Below are 18,093 nucleotides of genomic sequence, written 5' to 3' on the forward strand. Positions count from 1 at the left end.
GTCTTTATAATCATTCGTTCTATTTCTTTGTTCTGAATGTAGTGGTATTGCGACGTGAAATGTGAATGGTTGTTTTGATATAACATTTAAGAAAGAATATAATTTATAAGTCTTGATTTGATCATTTTGAAGCATGTTGTTTAAGATTTTCTTACACATTTTATAAAATGTCCATGTATTCCCTCTTGTAGATAGTTCTACCTACCAAGTGATTGATCAATATCTAATCCCCAATTATACCTGGATTATTGTGGAAAGAACTTAACTAAATGCAAAAAGATGTCAAATACATGATTATTGTATGACATAGGATATTGTTTTAAGTCTAATAAAATAAATTCAGATCTATTGTTTAAGCTGAAATTTAGATATGTTATTTTACCATATCACACATAATATATAAAAAACAAGAAAAAAACTCTTCAGCATTTACCATGAAATTTGAAATTATAATGAAATGACCTATCACTAAGTTTTAACCCAAGCAATTACTTCATTCTTCCCATTAACTTTTGACATACAGGTGTACAGGTTAATGCAGGGAAGGATTATAATTTGTGTCATTGATTGACCTGTAGTACTACGTCTACCAATGGACATTTTATAGTCGGCGCTTGCACAACCAACATGAAGGAAAATGGTTTGAAAATCTCCTCCATCAAACTCCTTTAATGTGCCAATGCTGTTAATGATACATAATCATGTCAGTGTACATCCAGCAAATTATCATTTGTGGCCTATATACTGTTGGGTTTTAACAGCTAGCTCCGTTTTCAGTGAGTTAACCGCCGCCAGGTCCGATGACTGTTTGTTACCACTCGGTCGGTTTTAAGTATTTTAAACGCGTGGTCCGTTAACAGCGTGTACTAGGTTTTGCCCATTACTGCGTAGCGTAATCCCAAGTTACACGAGTCTGCAGTCTGCAGTTGTTATTCTAGTAAAGGTAATGATGAAAATGCGCAAACTTGCTCGTCATTCGGTTGGCTTGATATCACGCGGACTTTTCTGCAATTGATTAATAGTTAAAAAGTAACTATTTTGTTTGATGCCCTTTGTTATAACCTGTTTTTAAGCTGAAGCATTGGTTTGGAATAAATTGTTCCATTGCTGAATACGCTGGTGTGTGTCATTGCTTAAATAAATCATTTATCAATTATTACAAAAATAAACCATATGACATTACACAACTTTACAACAAATAGTAATATATTGATAACACACGATTTATGACAAGGCCATAACGTCATTCTTTCAAGTTGTACTTTTATGTGTTTTGATGTGTGCATTAACTTCATACTGAGTCATTGAAATGCAAGACTTGAATACTTGAATATCCCGGTGATTACCTTACGTATATACATAATATATTATCTTTACATATCATCTCAGGACATTGTTACATTTCATCTCATGAATAAAACGCTTTGTAAATGAAAAATAAATAATCTTTAGAGCATTTAGATTTCATGATGGATGGTGGATGAATGGATGGATATTCATTCAGACTAAAACACACATTTAAACATTATAGGAATAGTAATTGACACTGTAAAACAGTTATTGCACTTAGTTAAAGCATTGATATATAGCAAATTATTAAAATCCCATTGCAAGAATAAAATGCCTAGATCATTGTATTTAAAAACGCTGATAGGGGTATCACTCATTGTCACAAGTAAAATAATATCACAGGTCTCTGGTTAGGAGAATAATAACTAATCATATGTCACGAGGTCCAAAACCACTGAATATCAGTATTTTGTCTATATGTTGTTTTGTCCTTGTTCCGTGTATATATTGTATGAAATGTCTTTATGTGTTATTATTTTGTATTATTTCAATACAGGTCGATCCTATATGAATTCCTATATCATTTTCATTTCATTCATCCATCTAACATTTTCTAACACTTACCAGTTAATTAGAGGCCTTAACAAGATTTGCATGCCGGGCCTCATTTTTTTTATTTTTTCCCGGATGTAACTACACGCATGCGCACTTGGAAATATATTCTTGATGGCTTGCGCCTGAAGTTTTTCCTTCTGATACATTTATTTATCAAGGTCTTGTTTTTGTGCCTTTACAGGCCAAAACGCCCAGTCCAAAGAGAAAGAGAACACACGACACATATCTGTTACATAATGTGATTAAGAATACACCATATATAAAACCTGATACAAAAACACGTTAATAGTGTCTCCAAATCTTAAACCACAACAGAATGCAAACAAAAATGATGAGCAAAACAAGGAATTTTACCTCTTGTTTAGTAATATTAACTGTAAACGTCTTCGCCGACAGTTATACCAAAGCGTTCCAATTATATTCAATGCGATAAAAGTAAGATTATTTCAAAATCATGACATGTGTTTACATATTATACATTGATTGGTTATCGACAACAAGTCTTTGTAACAATAACAATATACTTATATAGAAATAACAACATTAATTTAGTACAATTAGGGAGTACTGAAAAATTGTATACCTTTAACATTTAAAGTCTTATGATAACATTAAAATTATATTTATAAACCAGTTCGACCTGTTAAGACGAGAAAGTATAAAAGTCAATTTTCTTTTTATAAAGTCTGTCTAATCATTTAGGAAACCAATGTCAAATTTTTATCTAGGTCAGATATTGTTATTGAAACATTGATTCCGATTGATTGAAAATGTGTAGCTGTCATTGATAGGATACAAAAGTAATGTTTACAATCAAACCCAGGCGAAACAATAATTTCTGTAAAATTTGGAATATAATGTACATGAAAGGGCATACAGTTTGTATTTTATGCTTTACAAGGAAAACATCGCTCTGGAATCACTTTTGTTTCTGTAGCTTCGTAGGACGTTATGTTACAGAATATAGTTATTTTGTTGCGTTTGAGTAGAACAAAATGTAAAATTGGAGCAGTTAAGGCTATAAAAATCACTATTGTTTGATGTCTGACATAGCATTTTATTTAAAGTATCACATTTTAATTGTCATTTCTCAATTTTTGGGTATGTGACAGTCATTTCTTGTAATGTAAGTTTTCAGAACTTAAAAAAGAGTCGTTCTTGTTAAATATCACTCTACTGAATTTTCGGCCACCTGACCTTTATCAAAACATGAAAAGTCATTAATACAAAAATATAATTAAGACAAAACAAGTATTATGTAATGGATGTTACATAACTGTATTGATGACTTTTCATGTTTTGATAAAGGCCAGGTGGCCGAAAATTCAATAAAGAGTGATCTTTAACAAGAATTATTATATCTACTTCCCTATGGAAGATGTTTGAATGAATATATTAAAAAATCAGTTTACCTTTGTTACCCTACGAAGGCAGTTGGATATGGTATAGTCAAGTGCAAGTAGGAAGTACCTACGGAATCCCGTGCTGAAACATTTAATTATATTTGACATTTGTATGAAACCTGAGCATTTCCATTAATTAATAATTTTGGCGAATATTGCTTTAAATAAACCGGCATCGTATTAAAAGACTAGTATTATGCACTTGAGTTATACGAAGAGTTAGATTTTGACAACTTTCGTGCATGCTTTCAAGTTATTACTGTCTTTGTAATATTTTAGATGATTAAGTCATGTTTACACACACTTTTTTATTTGAAACTGTATGTCTTTTGAATTTCGTTTTGTCATCATACACATTTTGCAGATATTTGAAAAGCCTGTCAAATTGATATCAACCGACACGAGAGGATTGTTTGAAATTAGTGAAGAGGTTAAAAACTAAATAAAATGATTGAGTCTGCCTTAGTTGCAATACGTAGCTGGATTGTACCGGACAGATAAATCGTATTTAATGAATCGCCTAGCCGGATCGAAATCTGGTAAATATGTCTCATGTACTCGTATACATTGTTTATGCATATACTTTTGATATTTTCCTATTGTAAGTAATAAGCAGGTATTGATCAGTGCAAAACATTTATCATTCGTTTCTCGTATATAACTCGTAACCTTTAACATTTATGATGAGGCGGCAAAGCGTTTTCATTATGTGGCATTGCGTTAAATTTTGTTTTCGTTCAACCAAATAACATTGGACTGACTGTGATCGCACCAATTACTACTGTATGTAAGGTTTAATGGCTTGAGTAAATGACTGTGGCTTCAAATATCTTGAATGGTTGCCATTTGTAAATAAATAACAATAAACACTTCATAATTGCTGAAAACGATATACCAATGATAAACCAAGTCATATAGAATTTCTGCACTGGGACGTTACTGCAGATGCATCAAAACGAATATATGTATGTATCAGTTTCTTGAAAATGGTAGAACTGTCCTCTCCGATAGTAAAGCCGTTCTTGTATTTTAAGGACTTCATCGTTTCTTTGCAATAATATATGTTTCATATGTTTCTCAATGTTCGTGTAAAACAAAACTATCCTTTCTATGATCTGGTTATGTTCTTTTTTAACTTAATCAGAAATACAACGAATATACAGACACGTTATAGACATATATCATCAAAACAGATATTTTAATAAAATAGAAATATTATCTAAGGAAATCTACGCTCCTGAACAATCTGAGTTGCAATATGTTGTGATCAAATAAACTCATCTTTCTAGAAGTCATTAACACGTTGCTTACGGAAACACAAGTGTTGTACAACCATGTCCACAACATCAAAATTGTCAAGAATCCATACAGTTTGACAGGTCAGCTGATGCCATGAAATTGTTGGTCTTAATTCTTTACGGATCTTTATGATACGGGTATTTATGACGTTAGCTTAGACAAAGAGACAAGTTTATATATTCTAGTACGACCTACATATAAAAAAGAACCACATTTATAAATTTAAGTACGACACACATGTACAAAAATCCACATCTACCTTTTTATGTACGACCTACATAATATTATACACAATGTCCAATTTAAATAATGTTAGTACGACCTTCATACACAAAGAACCGCATTTACATATTTTACTATGACCTACAAGTACAAAATACCACATTTACATATTTTAGTACGACCCAGTTATACAAAGTACCACATTTACATATTTTAGTACGACCTACACAAAAAAGTATCACATTTACATATTTTAGTGCGAACTGCTCATATACAAAGTGTAACATTTACATATGTTAGTACGACTTACATATACAAAGTACCAGCAGATTTTCACACAAATATAACCAACAGAAGTCATAATTGAAATTAAAATTTGAAAATGTGATATATGAATTGCTATTTATGTGTAGTGTGTTATCGCTTGCATAAAACATTAATAAGACAAAGAAATATTTATATTTTGCAAACCTTGAAATACTCATGCAAAATGTTAGTGTCATCACTAGTCACAAGAAAATCATGTAAAATATACAATATATTATACAATAGAATTTTAATATCTAATAGACATATATCTCTGCAAGTTTTCTGAGGTCTAGTGTAACCTTTCAGCTAACTGATAATGATGTTCTTTGATGTGACATGTCAGTTTTAGGTATAAATGTACACAGTTCTATTTCTAGTCGTACACATCTTTTCATTGCAATAATGTATTTTTTTTTATTTAGAGGTTTATCAAAATACAAAGCAAATAGGTGCAAACATGATATTTATTGTCAAATAAAATCAAATATAAATAATATCAAGATAGTTTGTTAAACGGGGCCTAAAATATCCTACAATGTAAACATTTCAAACTTAGTTGAAGTGGTATGCATTTCGGTAACACGATAATCAAATATGTTAACGATACTTTTGGATACGATTTTAAGTCAAGTGTATTTATAGTCATTTTTCTGTTTCTTTGTTCTAAATGTAGTGGTATTGCGACGCAAATTGTGAATAAAAGATACGATTGAGGTATTTAACTTTTATTTAGTTTTACTTAATTTTTGTATTATTCTGTTTTATACAAATTGATTGTAAGGCTATTGAGTAAGCGATATAATAGCCATTTGCATTTAATAATTGAGCAGAAAATCATTGAATATTGAATCGAAACTCATTTAATAAAATTTTACCCAATATGGCGTTCAAAATACATTTTAAACGTTAGCTACAACGATTACGTGGTTAAACTATAATCGCATTTCACTAGTGTTCCTTCTTTGAAATATGAAGTTTGCATAATACTATATACTTTGATACACTTTTGAAAACGCCATACTACTACGACGACAACTCCATTATTTATAAAATCGTTATATTTTTTTCAGATGTCGAAAACATCCCATGGTGTTACTTCTCTTTGTAAAAGATTTGAGGTATTATTTATGTTTTTAACCATTCTTAGAGCGATTTACAATAAATAATATAATACAGACTAATTTTAGCTATAAACTAATTTACCAAAATAGAGTATCGAGTTTAAGCTGGTACCGAAGAAAAAAAAACAGTTTATAACTACTTTGTGACAATTAAAATTAACTATGAATCTAGCCTTTTAACACGTTAAATACTTTAAGATGATTTTTGTATTAAAATGAAAGATAAAATAAGAAACATAATGTCCGTGTCAGAAGTGAAAAGAATTCAATCTTCATTTCATAAAAAAAACCCTAAAACTGGACAAGAACGTGTACCTTTCTGCTCGTATACACACAGTTTTAAGGAGAAAGGCTACCAGGATATTTTATTGCGATTGAAAATATGATAGGTATTTAATAAAATGTATGTTACACACTGAACGGTGTTATAGTTATAGTAGTAAATACGAACGTAATTCAGGTTATGATCTCAATAACGGTATGTTCTATTTTACAGGCTTATGCAAATTTAAATGAACAATCAGGAAGTAAAAACATTTTACAGGTATGATAAATATTCGTTTGGAAGTAATGTTATATTTTGTTATAAAATTCCGCTTTGGCCCTTGCAAGCACGTTGGACGTTGCAAATTGATTTTTTACCTAAAATTTTCATTTTTTTCTGGTTGCATGCTGTGCTATACATTGTTTAAGAAAGTTTTTTTTTGTATCATACCACGCTAAACAAATAGTCTAATTCACTTCCCAATAGTTTATGCTCAATGTAAATGTGAGACGGCTGCATGCGCTGAAGCTGTACTTGTACATATAACTTTTCAGGAAGACGAGAATCATATTAAGGAAGAGTCGAATCGGATGAAACATTCATCTGAACATACGTTATTGCAGGCAGATGAACCAAATAACGAACCATCAAGTCATGCAACTGGACAAGAAAATGCCACTGTACATGATATCAGGGTGTGTAAAGTGAAGTTAGAGTTTGTTTTATGTGAATAAGTCAAGAAGTATCATTTGGTACTGGAGGATATTCATAGAACAAGATATAACATACTGTTATGATATGGATATTTTGCTTATTAATTTATTATGTGTTCAGGTAACTTATGAACAAATATTTTTGATAACGAAGATAACTGATATAGGAAAATGAAATCGGCGTTTATCTTTACAGCATTTTGACAGTCGTGCTCATAATGTTAGCTACCAAGAAACTGAGTACAAAAATGTCTGTTTGGTTTAGAAAACAATTACGTAAGGCATTCCCATACGTTAAACAACATAACTTACAGTGTTTGTATCAAATTTTAAGGACGTCTTTACTGATTTAACCCTATTTTTTTCTAATGACATAATGTTATGTTGTCATTTGTTATTTAAGACAGTAATTAACATGAAATGATTAGCTATAAGAGAGCTAAATTGAAAATAAAAATCTTTCTTGGATTTTCATATCCAAAAGGTACTGCGATCGAATTCTATTTATGCGGATATTGTTGTCAAGAAACACATTTATATTAGGAAAGAAAATGCAGAAGTTAAAAGCCAAACCTTATGATAAAAATACAAAAAAAATAACAGACATTTGGAGGGCGTGATTTTAGAATTCGAAATAAACTTTGAAGCTGCGGGTGACCTTTAGAACAATAACGTTAACAATTCATGTAAGGAATATCATAATGTTTTGTCATATTTTGTTTGAACTAAAGAATGATTCAACATGTCACCAACTGAATTTTGAGGTTTTTTTTCACGAACTATACTATTTTCTATTATCGTACTACATATGTGTAACAATATTATGTTTGTTAAATCACTAAAAAGCAGCTAACGTATGTATGTAGAAACACAGACTGTTCCTTGACGACAATAGCTGATTATGTCGTTTGCCTAATGTCTGTTTTCTAATATAATATTATTGTTATAACGAACCTTGTCTTTAGGCACGCCGAGAAAACTTCCATTGCAATATGCTTTGGGGGTAGATGCAATCACTTCTTATCCTGCTAAAAAAAATTAAATCAAAATAGTTCAATTCTTACGAGACAAGAAATAAAAACAAATCAAAACGTTTGGATTCCGTATTCAGTCGTCAGTGAATGTCTCCTACTTTGAATTCAATGATATATTAAGAAAGATTTCAGTTTCAGATACAGCAACATGGACCTTTTCCTCTTCTACAGTTCTCTTTTTATGAAAACTACCCTTATTATATCTGAAACTAACCCAAAAGTATTTAAATACAAAGTAAACGGAATAAAATCGACTGGCAATGATTATTTCCTGGTTCAAATGACCATTTACATGTAGGCTGCGCTGCCGTTAACCTCCTTCAACGATCAAAGTTACGTTTGTCAAATAGTGCAGCAATATTTTCAGCTGAAGCAAAAGCTATTGACTGCACTGTATATTTTATTTCAAAATACAGTAAAAAACAAGTATATCATCTTTTACAGTCGATTCATAGGCGAAATGTTGAACATCTTTTCAATCAAAATATTCTTCTCAGTCTTCATGTACTATCTTTCAAAAAGTCATATTTTGTTGTAACCGTTTCCATATGCCGGCTCAATAATTATCCGGATAAATGGCATTTGGTTGTGACACTGAAATTTGTATCAACCAAATCTAGCAATCTCTGTATTTAATTTTACACTTCGTTTTTGTAACTTTCAAGAAGACAGATGCAGAAACTGAAGAAGATTGTGTTGAGGGAGCACATGGCTCTAGCAGCATACAGTCAGACAGTTCAGAATGCGATCCGGCTAGTGTAAATGTATTTTTATGATAAATTGTGGTTATGTATAGGTCTCTTCACAAGAAAAGACATCCTGGCTTTGTTCTACAGTTTCTGGTTTGTATGTATACTGCCAACACGGTAGCAAATTTGACAGTTACACATTCATGTTCAGTGTCTATGTTCATGAATTTATGGGAAGATAGATAGAAAACATAATTTTCTGCAATAGAAGCCAGAATTGACCAAAGCTAGTAGGGCGAGTTAATTTGGCTGATTTTCGTTGCGTTTAGAAATGTTAAATAATAAGATATTTGGTTATAAATGCCTGTACATCACTGCTATGTTCCAGTTCAGAGGCATATACAGCTTTTTCTTTTCAAGTTTATTGCATATATGAAATTTGTATACTGTTTGCTATAATAATACCGACTAGTCTGAGTTGAAAAGTTTATTGACAATCTTTATTTGCAGGAAGGTTGGACTTCAGTTGAAAATATAAATATTGATAGGGTACGTATAGATACTAATATTATCATTACAGCAACTATATACTACTTCTGCTACTACAACTTATTATAATAATAAAATGGCATACGTTTTTGAATCACCAGGAGTATTCATTTGGTTTTAAACAATATTTTATTTATATATATACATTTACAACATGAAACGCTCCATAATTAGAGCATGAAGGACTGAGTAGAAAACCAAGCTAATCTCCTTTTTCATTTAATGCCGAATGACAGTAGATTATAAACCATTACCTTTGTCGTTCATTTACATGTACATAGAATGTGTGAGCAGATTTTAGTAAAACCTGTGCTTGGTGATATATGTTACATTATGCAGATACCGTAAGCATTATAAAATTTATCAAAACACAATTTGAGAGTGGGAATAGTCAGACATGTTATTCTTAAATCATTATACTGAAGGGAAATGGAATGTACAGAACGATGCTTTCTTCTCCGGACTCAGCAATGGACGCTTATTACACAACAGACACATCGGCTGAAGAATGTGCCTTGTGTAACGCAGAAAATACAGAGTATATGGTAGAGGTATATATGTCCATACTTCAACGGAATTTGGATGTTGCAGAGATACTGCCTCTCTTACATTTTATCAGTATGTATACTTGTTTTATTGGCAGAAATGCAACACAAGAATCGACATCAAAAGTGGACATAATTTGTATGATTTACTTAAATCAGTTTCGGGAGTGGGGTAGGCAAAAACAAATTTAATTCATGTGCATAACCATAAACATCATCAGTAATTCAACTATTTCCTAAACTGGTGTAACGTATCATTCTCATTGTCTGCGATATGTTCAGTTTTTAATAACCCAAGAAACATGTTAGAAGGAACTATCGTCAAAACATACATTACAATATATAAATCAAGCCAGTGATCTTTGGAAACCCAATTCCCTATTGGCTATATATGTTTCTGTGAGATTTTGCGAAAAACCGATTCATCACGCAAATAATTTTCCATTATAAAGCACGTGCGACCGAAATCACGTTTGGTGATCAGAAGTGAACTACACTTTACCGGTTATGTTTTAGCGTTGTTTATGGTAAGGTTTTAAATAGGTATACTATTTCCGGTGCTTTCTTGAGAAACATCTGGCGACACAGTTGGGTTAGCCGAGCTTATATTGATGCTTCTACAGGTATGATTCTAAACGGGATCTGGTTTATTATTTTAACTTGGGATCATACGCCATTTTTCGTGGAACTGCACACTGTGTATCATTGAAAGCTCCATTTACACCACCGTATTAATACAACTTTGCATGTCTCTCTTTTCATTTTTTTTTGTTACTTGAAACATGTGCAAATGTTGAGTTCTGCTCAACCCAGAGCTAAAGGGCGTGGAAAGAAGCATGACTCTTTGCTGTCATCCATGAACAGGTTCAGTGAACCCGTGCATGCAATATTTCCTTTTTTTGTCGTGTTGGGCGACATGTGGAGTTTCAAAATTTTCTTTTTTTATTAATTGAAGTATTGATGCCAAACGCGATAAAGGCAACGACATTGATTCAAGCTAGCGACGATTATACATGTATAATTATATTCGATCATTGTTTCATCACTAGTCTCATCCTTGTTCATTACTGATAATATGTAAAGTTTCTTTATCTAGAGGATACTAACGTAAATATTTTGCTCCTATTTTCCTTACGAAATGCACAAACGCAAAAAAAGGAGATTTTACATGTCCTAGAGTTTCAATTATGTGCCAATTATGAGATCAAAGGCTAAATGAGTGCATTCACTATATCACTTTGTACTCGTATTATTTTCATTAAACACTCTAAATTGGTTTAAATATTTTTTCTCGGTGTCTTTAATTATTTATTAAAAACAATTGATAAAAGTATCAAGAAAAAATATCTATATGCTTATTAACATTTTTATTATAGTCTGCCTATATACGTGGAAAAAGTGACCTCCGATAGTAAAGTTTGTTAATGCTTGATATCTATGTAAATCTTTATATATGGGTCAACTGCACAAACAGTTTTCTGATAAATCATTTTATATTATTATATTTATGTCATTTTGTCCATGCTTCGATTGTTACATATGATCATTTTAGAAAAATAACGGAATGGTTGGTCATATTATACGTGTACACAGTATGTTTGATAAACGAAAAAGAACAGACCAGTCCTGTAGAATTTGAACTAGTACAAATGTACACTTATTCTTTGATTTGCTTTTATTTCTTCTTTTTGTGGTTTATTTTACATTCATTGTTGTGAACATAGGTATAAACTTACAATTAAAAAGTGCCGATGCCTCCAAAGGTATTATGGACTAAATAAAGTATGCATTCCCTACTTACTTTATAGTGTCCCCTATTTTACTAATGTTGATATACAGTTAATGTAGTAAGAATCACAATTCTTCATTTCATTAATTTCTACTGTTAGCCATGAGAAATTCAACATAGTGGCTTTGCGACCAGCATGGATACAGACCAGCCTGCGCATCCGCGCAGTCTGGTCAGGATTCATGCTGATTGCTTTCAAAGCCTATTGGAATTAGAGAAACTGTTAGCAAACAGCGCAGTCTGGTCAGGATTCATGCTGTTTGCTTTCAAAGCTTATTGGAATTATAGAAACTGTTAGCAAACAGCATGGATCCTGACCAGACTGCGCGGATGCGCGGGCTGGTCTGGATCCATGCTGGTCGCAAACCCACTATGTTGGTTTTCTCATGGCGCGGCTCATATTTTATGTACTTGTTTTTTTAGGAGAGATACAGTTAAATTGCTATCATTGGAGCTATTCATGCAATATTTGTATTATTTTGTTCTTTAAATTCAGCACAACTCTTATTATGATTTGTTCACACACTAAGTATGTCTCTTCCTTTTAGAAAACAACAGTTGAAATCGAAATTGAAAATTTATTCAAACAGGATGTCTGTCATTGAAAAATTAAGCATTCAGATGTTTTACAGTCAGAAAATATATAAAACACATCAGAAAGCATGGTTTAACAGTTTTTTTTATAAGAGTAACACTTTGGAAAAATCCGAAAAATAATAAAATATTGTTTAAATAGATCATTTGATATTTTCATGATTACTGACAAAGATTGTTTCAACTAATAAAAATGAGAAATTTTTGTTGTTTGAAAGTAGGTAAGACATATAACATGCGTGACAACAAGTTTACAAAAAGAGTTTAAAATTCAAAACAATAGATCTATAATTATGAAAATGTCACACTAAGATGCTCATATCGTGTATAGTGGGTCTGTTGTGAGTTTATTCATTTCTAATATATAGCTAAGAAATCATTTTAGCTAATTCTAGCATAGAACTGTTGTTTTGTCGTCTTCAGATAATGTTTTTACAGGGCACTTATAAAAGTTTGATAACACAGGGATAGGGATTCTTACACTCACGTGCTGTTAAATACATCTTTTTACATATGCGCATTCCCTGGCCAAAGGTAAACGTACTATGGCCTTAAACGAATATTTCAAAGGGAAATTACTTCAAAGTGATCAAACAACCCTGACATTCCCGAACATTTCATTAACATTTTAACACTTTGATAGACAATACATTTTGCTCAAACGAATAGAATAGCGTGACCGCACGTTTGTTTCATTTTCCAACATTAGCAGAGTCCCTCGTGATACATAGGTACTCTTTCGGGCTCTGTCACCAGCCAATCCTAAGGGATTCTGAAAATATTATAATTAAAAAATATGCGTTATCCCTACATTCAAAGTTATAAAGATCATGCTTATGAAATTCAATGTACTATAAAACTCACTTTTAGCTGTTTATTGTTTTTAAAGTGATTGCATCCATAGAACCAGTTTTGAACAGTCTGTTGTAGATGTCATATTGAGATGCCAAACACTAGAAGAGAGCATTTGCTCTCAAGTAGTACGCTATTATGTTGTTATAATGTTATTAAAGTATTGTCAGTAAACCAAGGCAAAGAAAATAATAAAATTGTATGTCCTCATAATATCTAAACTCTGGATGAAAGTATCTGTTATCTATTTATATGATTTAAATGTTTTTATGTGTTCCTAAGCATAATATATAGTTTTATTCTGAATGATTATCTCATTTTAATTTTTGCAAAGCCACGGACGAGTGGTTAAGGTCGCTGACTTCAAATTACCTGACCCTCCCCTGCGTGTTTTCGGGCCTCATTCGAGGCGTTATATTCTTCATGTGAGGAAGCCATCCAGCTGGCTTACTGAAGGTCGGCGGTTCTACACAGGTGCAAGCCCGTGATGATCTATAATTGTGACGGTGCGACTTTACACGCCACCCCCTTTAAATAGTAGTTCGTGCATGCCTTCTTCCACTGTAGTAATTGTTGACTTGCAGCTATGATTAGCAAGCCAAATATCAAGCTTCATATATTAAGAAATATAGATTTTTTTAAATTTGCAATATATACAAAAGTTATTGACGATACAGCTATCACATATTGGCTCTCCATATTTTCTGAAAAACAATGAGCATGCAAGCTAGAAACTTAACATATCAATTACAATAGTTAATTGCCATCATTTTGAAGCATTCGAACAAAATGTACCGGGTATGTGTAATAGCAGTTTTAGGGCACATACAAAATTTGGCCGCAAGTCTATTAAACTTTCAAGTATCAGATAAACTTGCGACCTAAGACAGCTACGGGATAAATTACATTAACAAGCATGAAAACTGAACCTTTATATCTTTCCGCAAAGGAAAGAATGGGAAAAAATAACAAAATTCATCGTTTAAATATTGTCTAACATTAGATCATAATGATGCACGGATGTTGTCAAAAACAGAGCCACAAGAAGATGCTGTGAAAAAGTTATTAGATATCATTACGAATGATACTGAAGACAGTGGAAAATGGACAACATTTCTGGTAGCCCTGGAGAAAGCCGGTATAAATGAAGAGTTTATTTGAAATAAAATATCTGATATAAAAAGTTACCTGTAGTTTTCTTCTTTTTTTTTTTTTTTTTTTTTTTTTTTTTTAGTTTTTACGTATAATATCTGATGTTTAATATTATAAAATGAATGATTTAGAACACCAATTAAAATTTCAATTTACTTCATGCAACAGATATAATATCAATACATTTTCTGGTCTTTGAAATGTACAAGTTTGTTCTTCTGCCCAAAAATTTCAGGGTAACTGTAGTTACTAATTATAGCCTCAAATTTGAAACTAGTAACAAAATAGCATGAAGGAGAACACTTTGGTAAATGCCTGAAATTCAAATTCTTTCAATAAAACGTTTCATCACTATAAAATGCAGTTGAATATTTGTCATGGCCAAAAATCTTACGAAGTTTGTCAACAGCATCCCAATAAAGTCAGGTTTGATATACATTTTCGCAGAAGTGTCTTTACAATATCATTAAATTTTTAAAACCGTAATCTAAATTACAATAGTAAAATTCAGCAAAATGTTTACGTAATTATAGTAATGATACATCTTCTCTTGCTGAAGAAGTTTACTTCAGCAAACATTGTATATTGGTTAGTTTATTGAAATCCTCAGCATGACCACACGCTCTGTCTCGCTGGATTAATTGATATATTATCCCATAAGATGCTACCCGGGGTTTATACCCATACTGCTGGGGGAAGTTTACAAAACTAACTTTAAAATCATTGCTCTTGTCATAAATGTTAGTATGTTTATTATTTCATAAATAGACAGATATAATGCTACATTATGAAACAATAGTTTCCGTTTTGTTAGCTTTATCTACATGAAGTTTCTAGTGATAAATGTTATTCACAAACATTGAGTGTCCATATCAATAAAATGTCGTCCAGACAGCGTGATGCATTGGTAAATGCAATGACAATATCTACCTGCATGTCTCGAATAATACTATAATATTCAACTTAAAGTCTTGTAAGCAGTCAATTTTTCATCCAGAAATGTATTAAAGTAAGAATGATTTATGGTGTTACGTTTTCGAAACAATTTGAAATAAAATGTGCATTACTTAAAACTGGAGATGTTACAATATTAAGTGCATTCCGTTTGATGGTAATGAGTAAAATAGTTTCATATTTCCATTACATGTGCTTACTGTATGTTTTATTGTAAACACTATTGTATTGATATTGCTCTTAACAATTAAATAAATAAATGTAAGAGACGTTTCATGATTGCAATTTACAGGCTATACCTATTTACACCAACTGTTGACAGGAGAAACAGAAAAGGATCACTTTTATACAAATTCTATACTGTCAATAATGAAGCCTGCTCTCATAAATCAGATTTATCTTCGAGATATCATAGATCTTATGATTGAAAAAAGTCTCATAAACGAAGAGGACCAAGATCAAATAGAAAGCGTGGAGAAAGTGCGGGGACCGATAGCGGCCACTAGAGTTTTGTTAGAGAAGGTTGACAAGAGGTCACCAAATTGGGATACCGAGTTTGCGGAAATACTTGAAAAGTCGGGAATGTCAGAAATCGCCAATATTTTTAAAATGGTTGAGCATCATGACAACTGTGAGAATAAAGGTACAGTACTTTATTTATAAAGGTGTTTATGTATTTAATTGCTTTCAACTATTTGGAAGGACTTGTCAGTCTTAGTTTTCTTTCTGTTGAGACGTACAGGAAACCATTTTGCAGATATTAAGCGTGTTTGTAAATGTGTAAACCTCAAAATACAATTAACCCAATTTACCATTTGTAGAACATATGTACGAAACTGCTAAGGATTATTTTCTTTGCTCAGTTATCATATCCGAGAACCATTAACTGTAACACTAATGATTATATGTACTGAAGACGCTAAGTCATATTAAAAAGAATAAAACAATCATATTTACAGAAGATGACAACCCAAAGAAGAAAAGGCAAAAAACCTTAAAGCGCAAGTTTGGCAGGGCAGGAAGATGTAGGACGCACTCACAAATGAAAACCCAAACACTACATTTGCCATCTGAGGAACAGAAATCAAAACGAATCAAGCAAAGTATAGAACAGTCTTCTAAAACATCTGAGTCAGTTCGACAAGTTACAAATGACGAAATGATTGGATTGACTGCAAGTCTACTGACACTGAATATGAATGTTGAAAACCTTAAGCAGAACATGATAGATATAAAAGAGGCCATGACAGCGACTCAAGCAATTACAAGAATGCATAATGACAATCAAATTACAGTTCTAACGCAGCGTTTAATAGAAACTTCCGAAGAACAGTCGTTGGTGAAACAGCAAGTGTCGGAACAAAACCAGACATTAAAATACCTAAGCGAAACCGTCGCAAGTTTAGGCAAACACATAATGCATGATTCCACTTCTTTCACAGATCAATCGACCAACACCTGAATATACAAAAATAAATTTGCAAAAATATAAACATGTGAGATTTAGCAAAGCATTAAAGACGTATTCGGGAGATGCCAATGCGTATATCTTTTGCGCAATTCGCTTTCATGTTACGAACAGCTATTTTATTGTTAATGTTAATAATTTAGCAGAACACATTTAATTGATTACTTCATCAATAAATATCATTACTCGAAATGGTTTTGATGATTTAAATAAATTGTTTATGGAGACATTATCAGATGGGAAGTGTAAAAACCTCACATGGACAGAATGTGTACTAAAATACCAAAAGTTTAAACTTTTAGAAGGGAGGTAATTAAATGTTATATATCTCGGAAACAAGCAATGCAACCTAAAGATTTTTTTAACATTTTCTATATTATGTATTTTGATCTATATAATTTATACAAAAATGTGCACTTCTCCACGTTAGGATTTCTTATTTTTGAAAACATTTAAATTTTATCTGGAATAACTGATAGAGTTATAGTTATTTCAGATTTTACACATGGACCAAGTGCGGCTGAAATTAAACTTTTTAATAAATAACATACCGGTATTATCAAATATCTTGGAACATTATTACTAGGCTTTTCTATTACTAGTATCAAGTATAATGTACAGTTTTATGATTTTTGGTAACTTATATTTTTTCGCCTATTTATATCTAAATGCTCAATAATGGTGTTCTAAAAATAATCAAAGTACAAGAAAACATCTTTCTTTAAAGATATTAATGCGAGAGGGGCAGCAAATTAAAAAAGTAAAAAGGTGAACTGAAAGTGAAAGTTAAAAGGTACGAAGAATTAGTGTACAGTCAAAAGACGTTTTGACGTGAAGATTCGTTGGAATCCTCTTAATACTGCGGAGGATTCCAGGGCAGTTTGCAGTGTGTCCAATCATGGTAAACGCGTCATGCGAATTTACTTTACACTTTATAGTGATAATGTACATGAATTTTCTTTTGAAACCATTTAAAAAGGTGGCCGTTAAAAGTGGATGAAAGTTTCCACAATATGTGCATGTCGATGCATATCAAGTTTGATTTTATCAAATAGAAACTGTAAGAGGCGTTGTACACACAAGGTACAGACTAGTTTTAATATGGTTAAATCTAAATAAGGGTTGTAACTAAAAATTGTTAGACATTAGAGTCCCGATAGTATGCGCATGTTCAGTTCATGTTAAAGATGCATACAAAGTTTGATTTGAATTAAATGAAATCTGAAAGAG

The 18,093-nt window shown here is 31.8% G+C and overlaps 1 protein-coding gene across 4 annotated transcripts; it reads left to right on the forward strand.

Annotated features, from left to right (window-relative positions):
• The first annotated feature begins 3,735 nt into the window (after window positions 1-3,735).
• Window positions 3,736-18,093, forward strand: LOC123538906 (uncharacterized). Of its 4 annotated transcripts, XM_053529400.1 has the most exons (11): window positions 3,736-3,847; window positions 5,812-5,852; window positions 6,209-6,256; window positions 6,756-6,803; window positions 7,079-7,219; window positions 8,937-9,029; window positions 9,471-9,509; window positions 9,935-10,127; window positions 14,293-14,427; window positions 15,688-16,038; window positions 16,355-18,093. In XM_053529400.1, exons 3-11 carry the CDS (start codon window positions 6,209-6,211, stop codon window positions 16,855-16,857), a joined length of 1,551 nt encoding a protein of 516 aa, XP_053385375.1. In that variant the 5' UTR covers window positions 3,736-3,847; window positions 5,812-5,852; the 3' UTR covers window positions 16,858-18,093. The 4 variants fall into 4 exon arrangements, with proteins under 4 accessions (XP_053385375.1, XP_053385376.1, XP_053385374.1 ...); XM_053529401.1 differs by lacking the exon at window positions 3,736-3,847 and having other exon boundaries at window positions 5,741-5,852; window positions 8,940-9,029; XM_053529399.1 differs by lacking the exon at window positions 3,736-3,847 and having other exon boundaries at window positions 5,742-5,852.

Source organism: Mercenaria mercenaria, chromosome 18, assembly GCF_021730395.1.
Source record: "Mercenaria mercenaria strain notata chromosome 18, MADL_Memer_1, whole genome shotgun sequence".
In the NCBI taxonomy this organism is placed as follows: domain Eukaryota; kingdom Metazoa; phylum Mollusca; class Bivalvia; order Venerida; family Veneridae; genus Mercenaria; species Mercenaria mercenaria.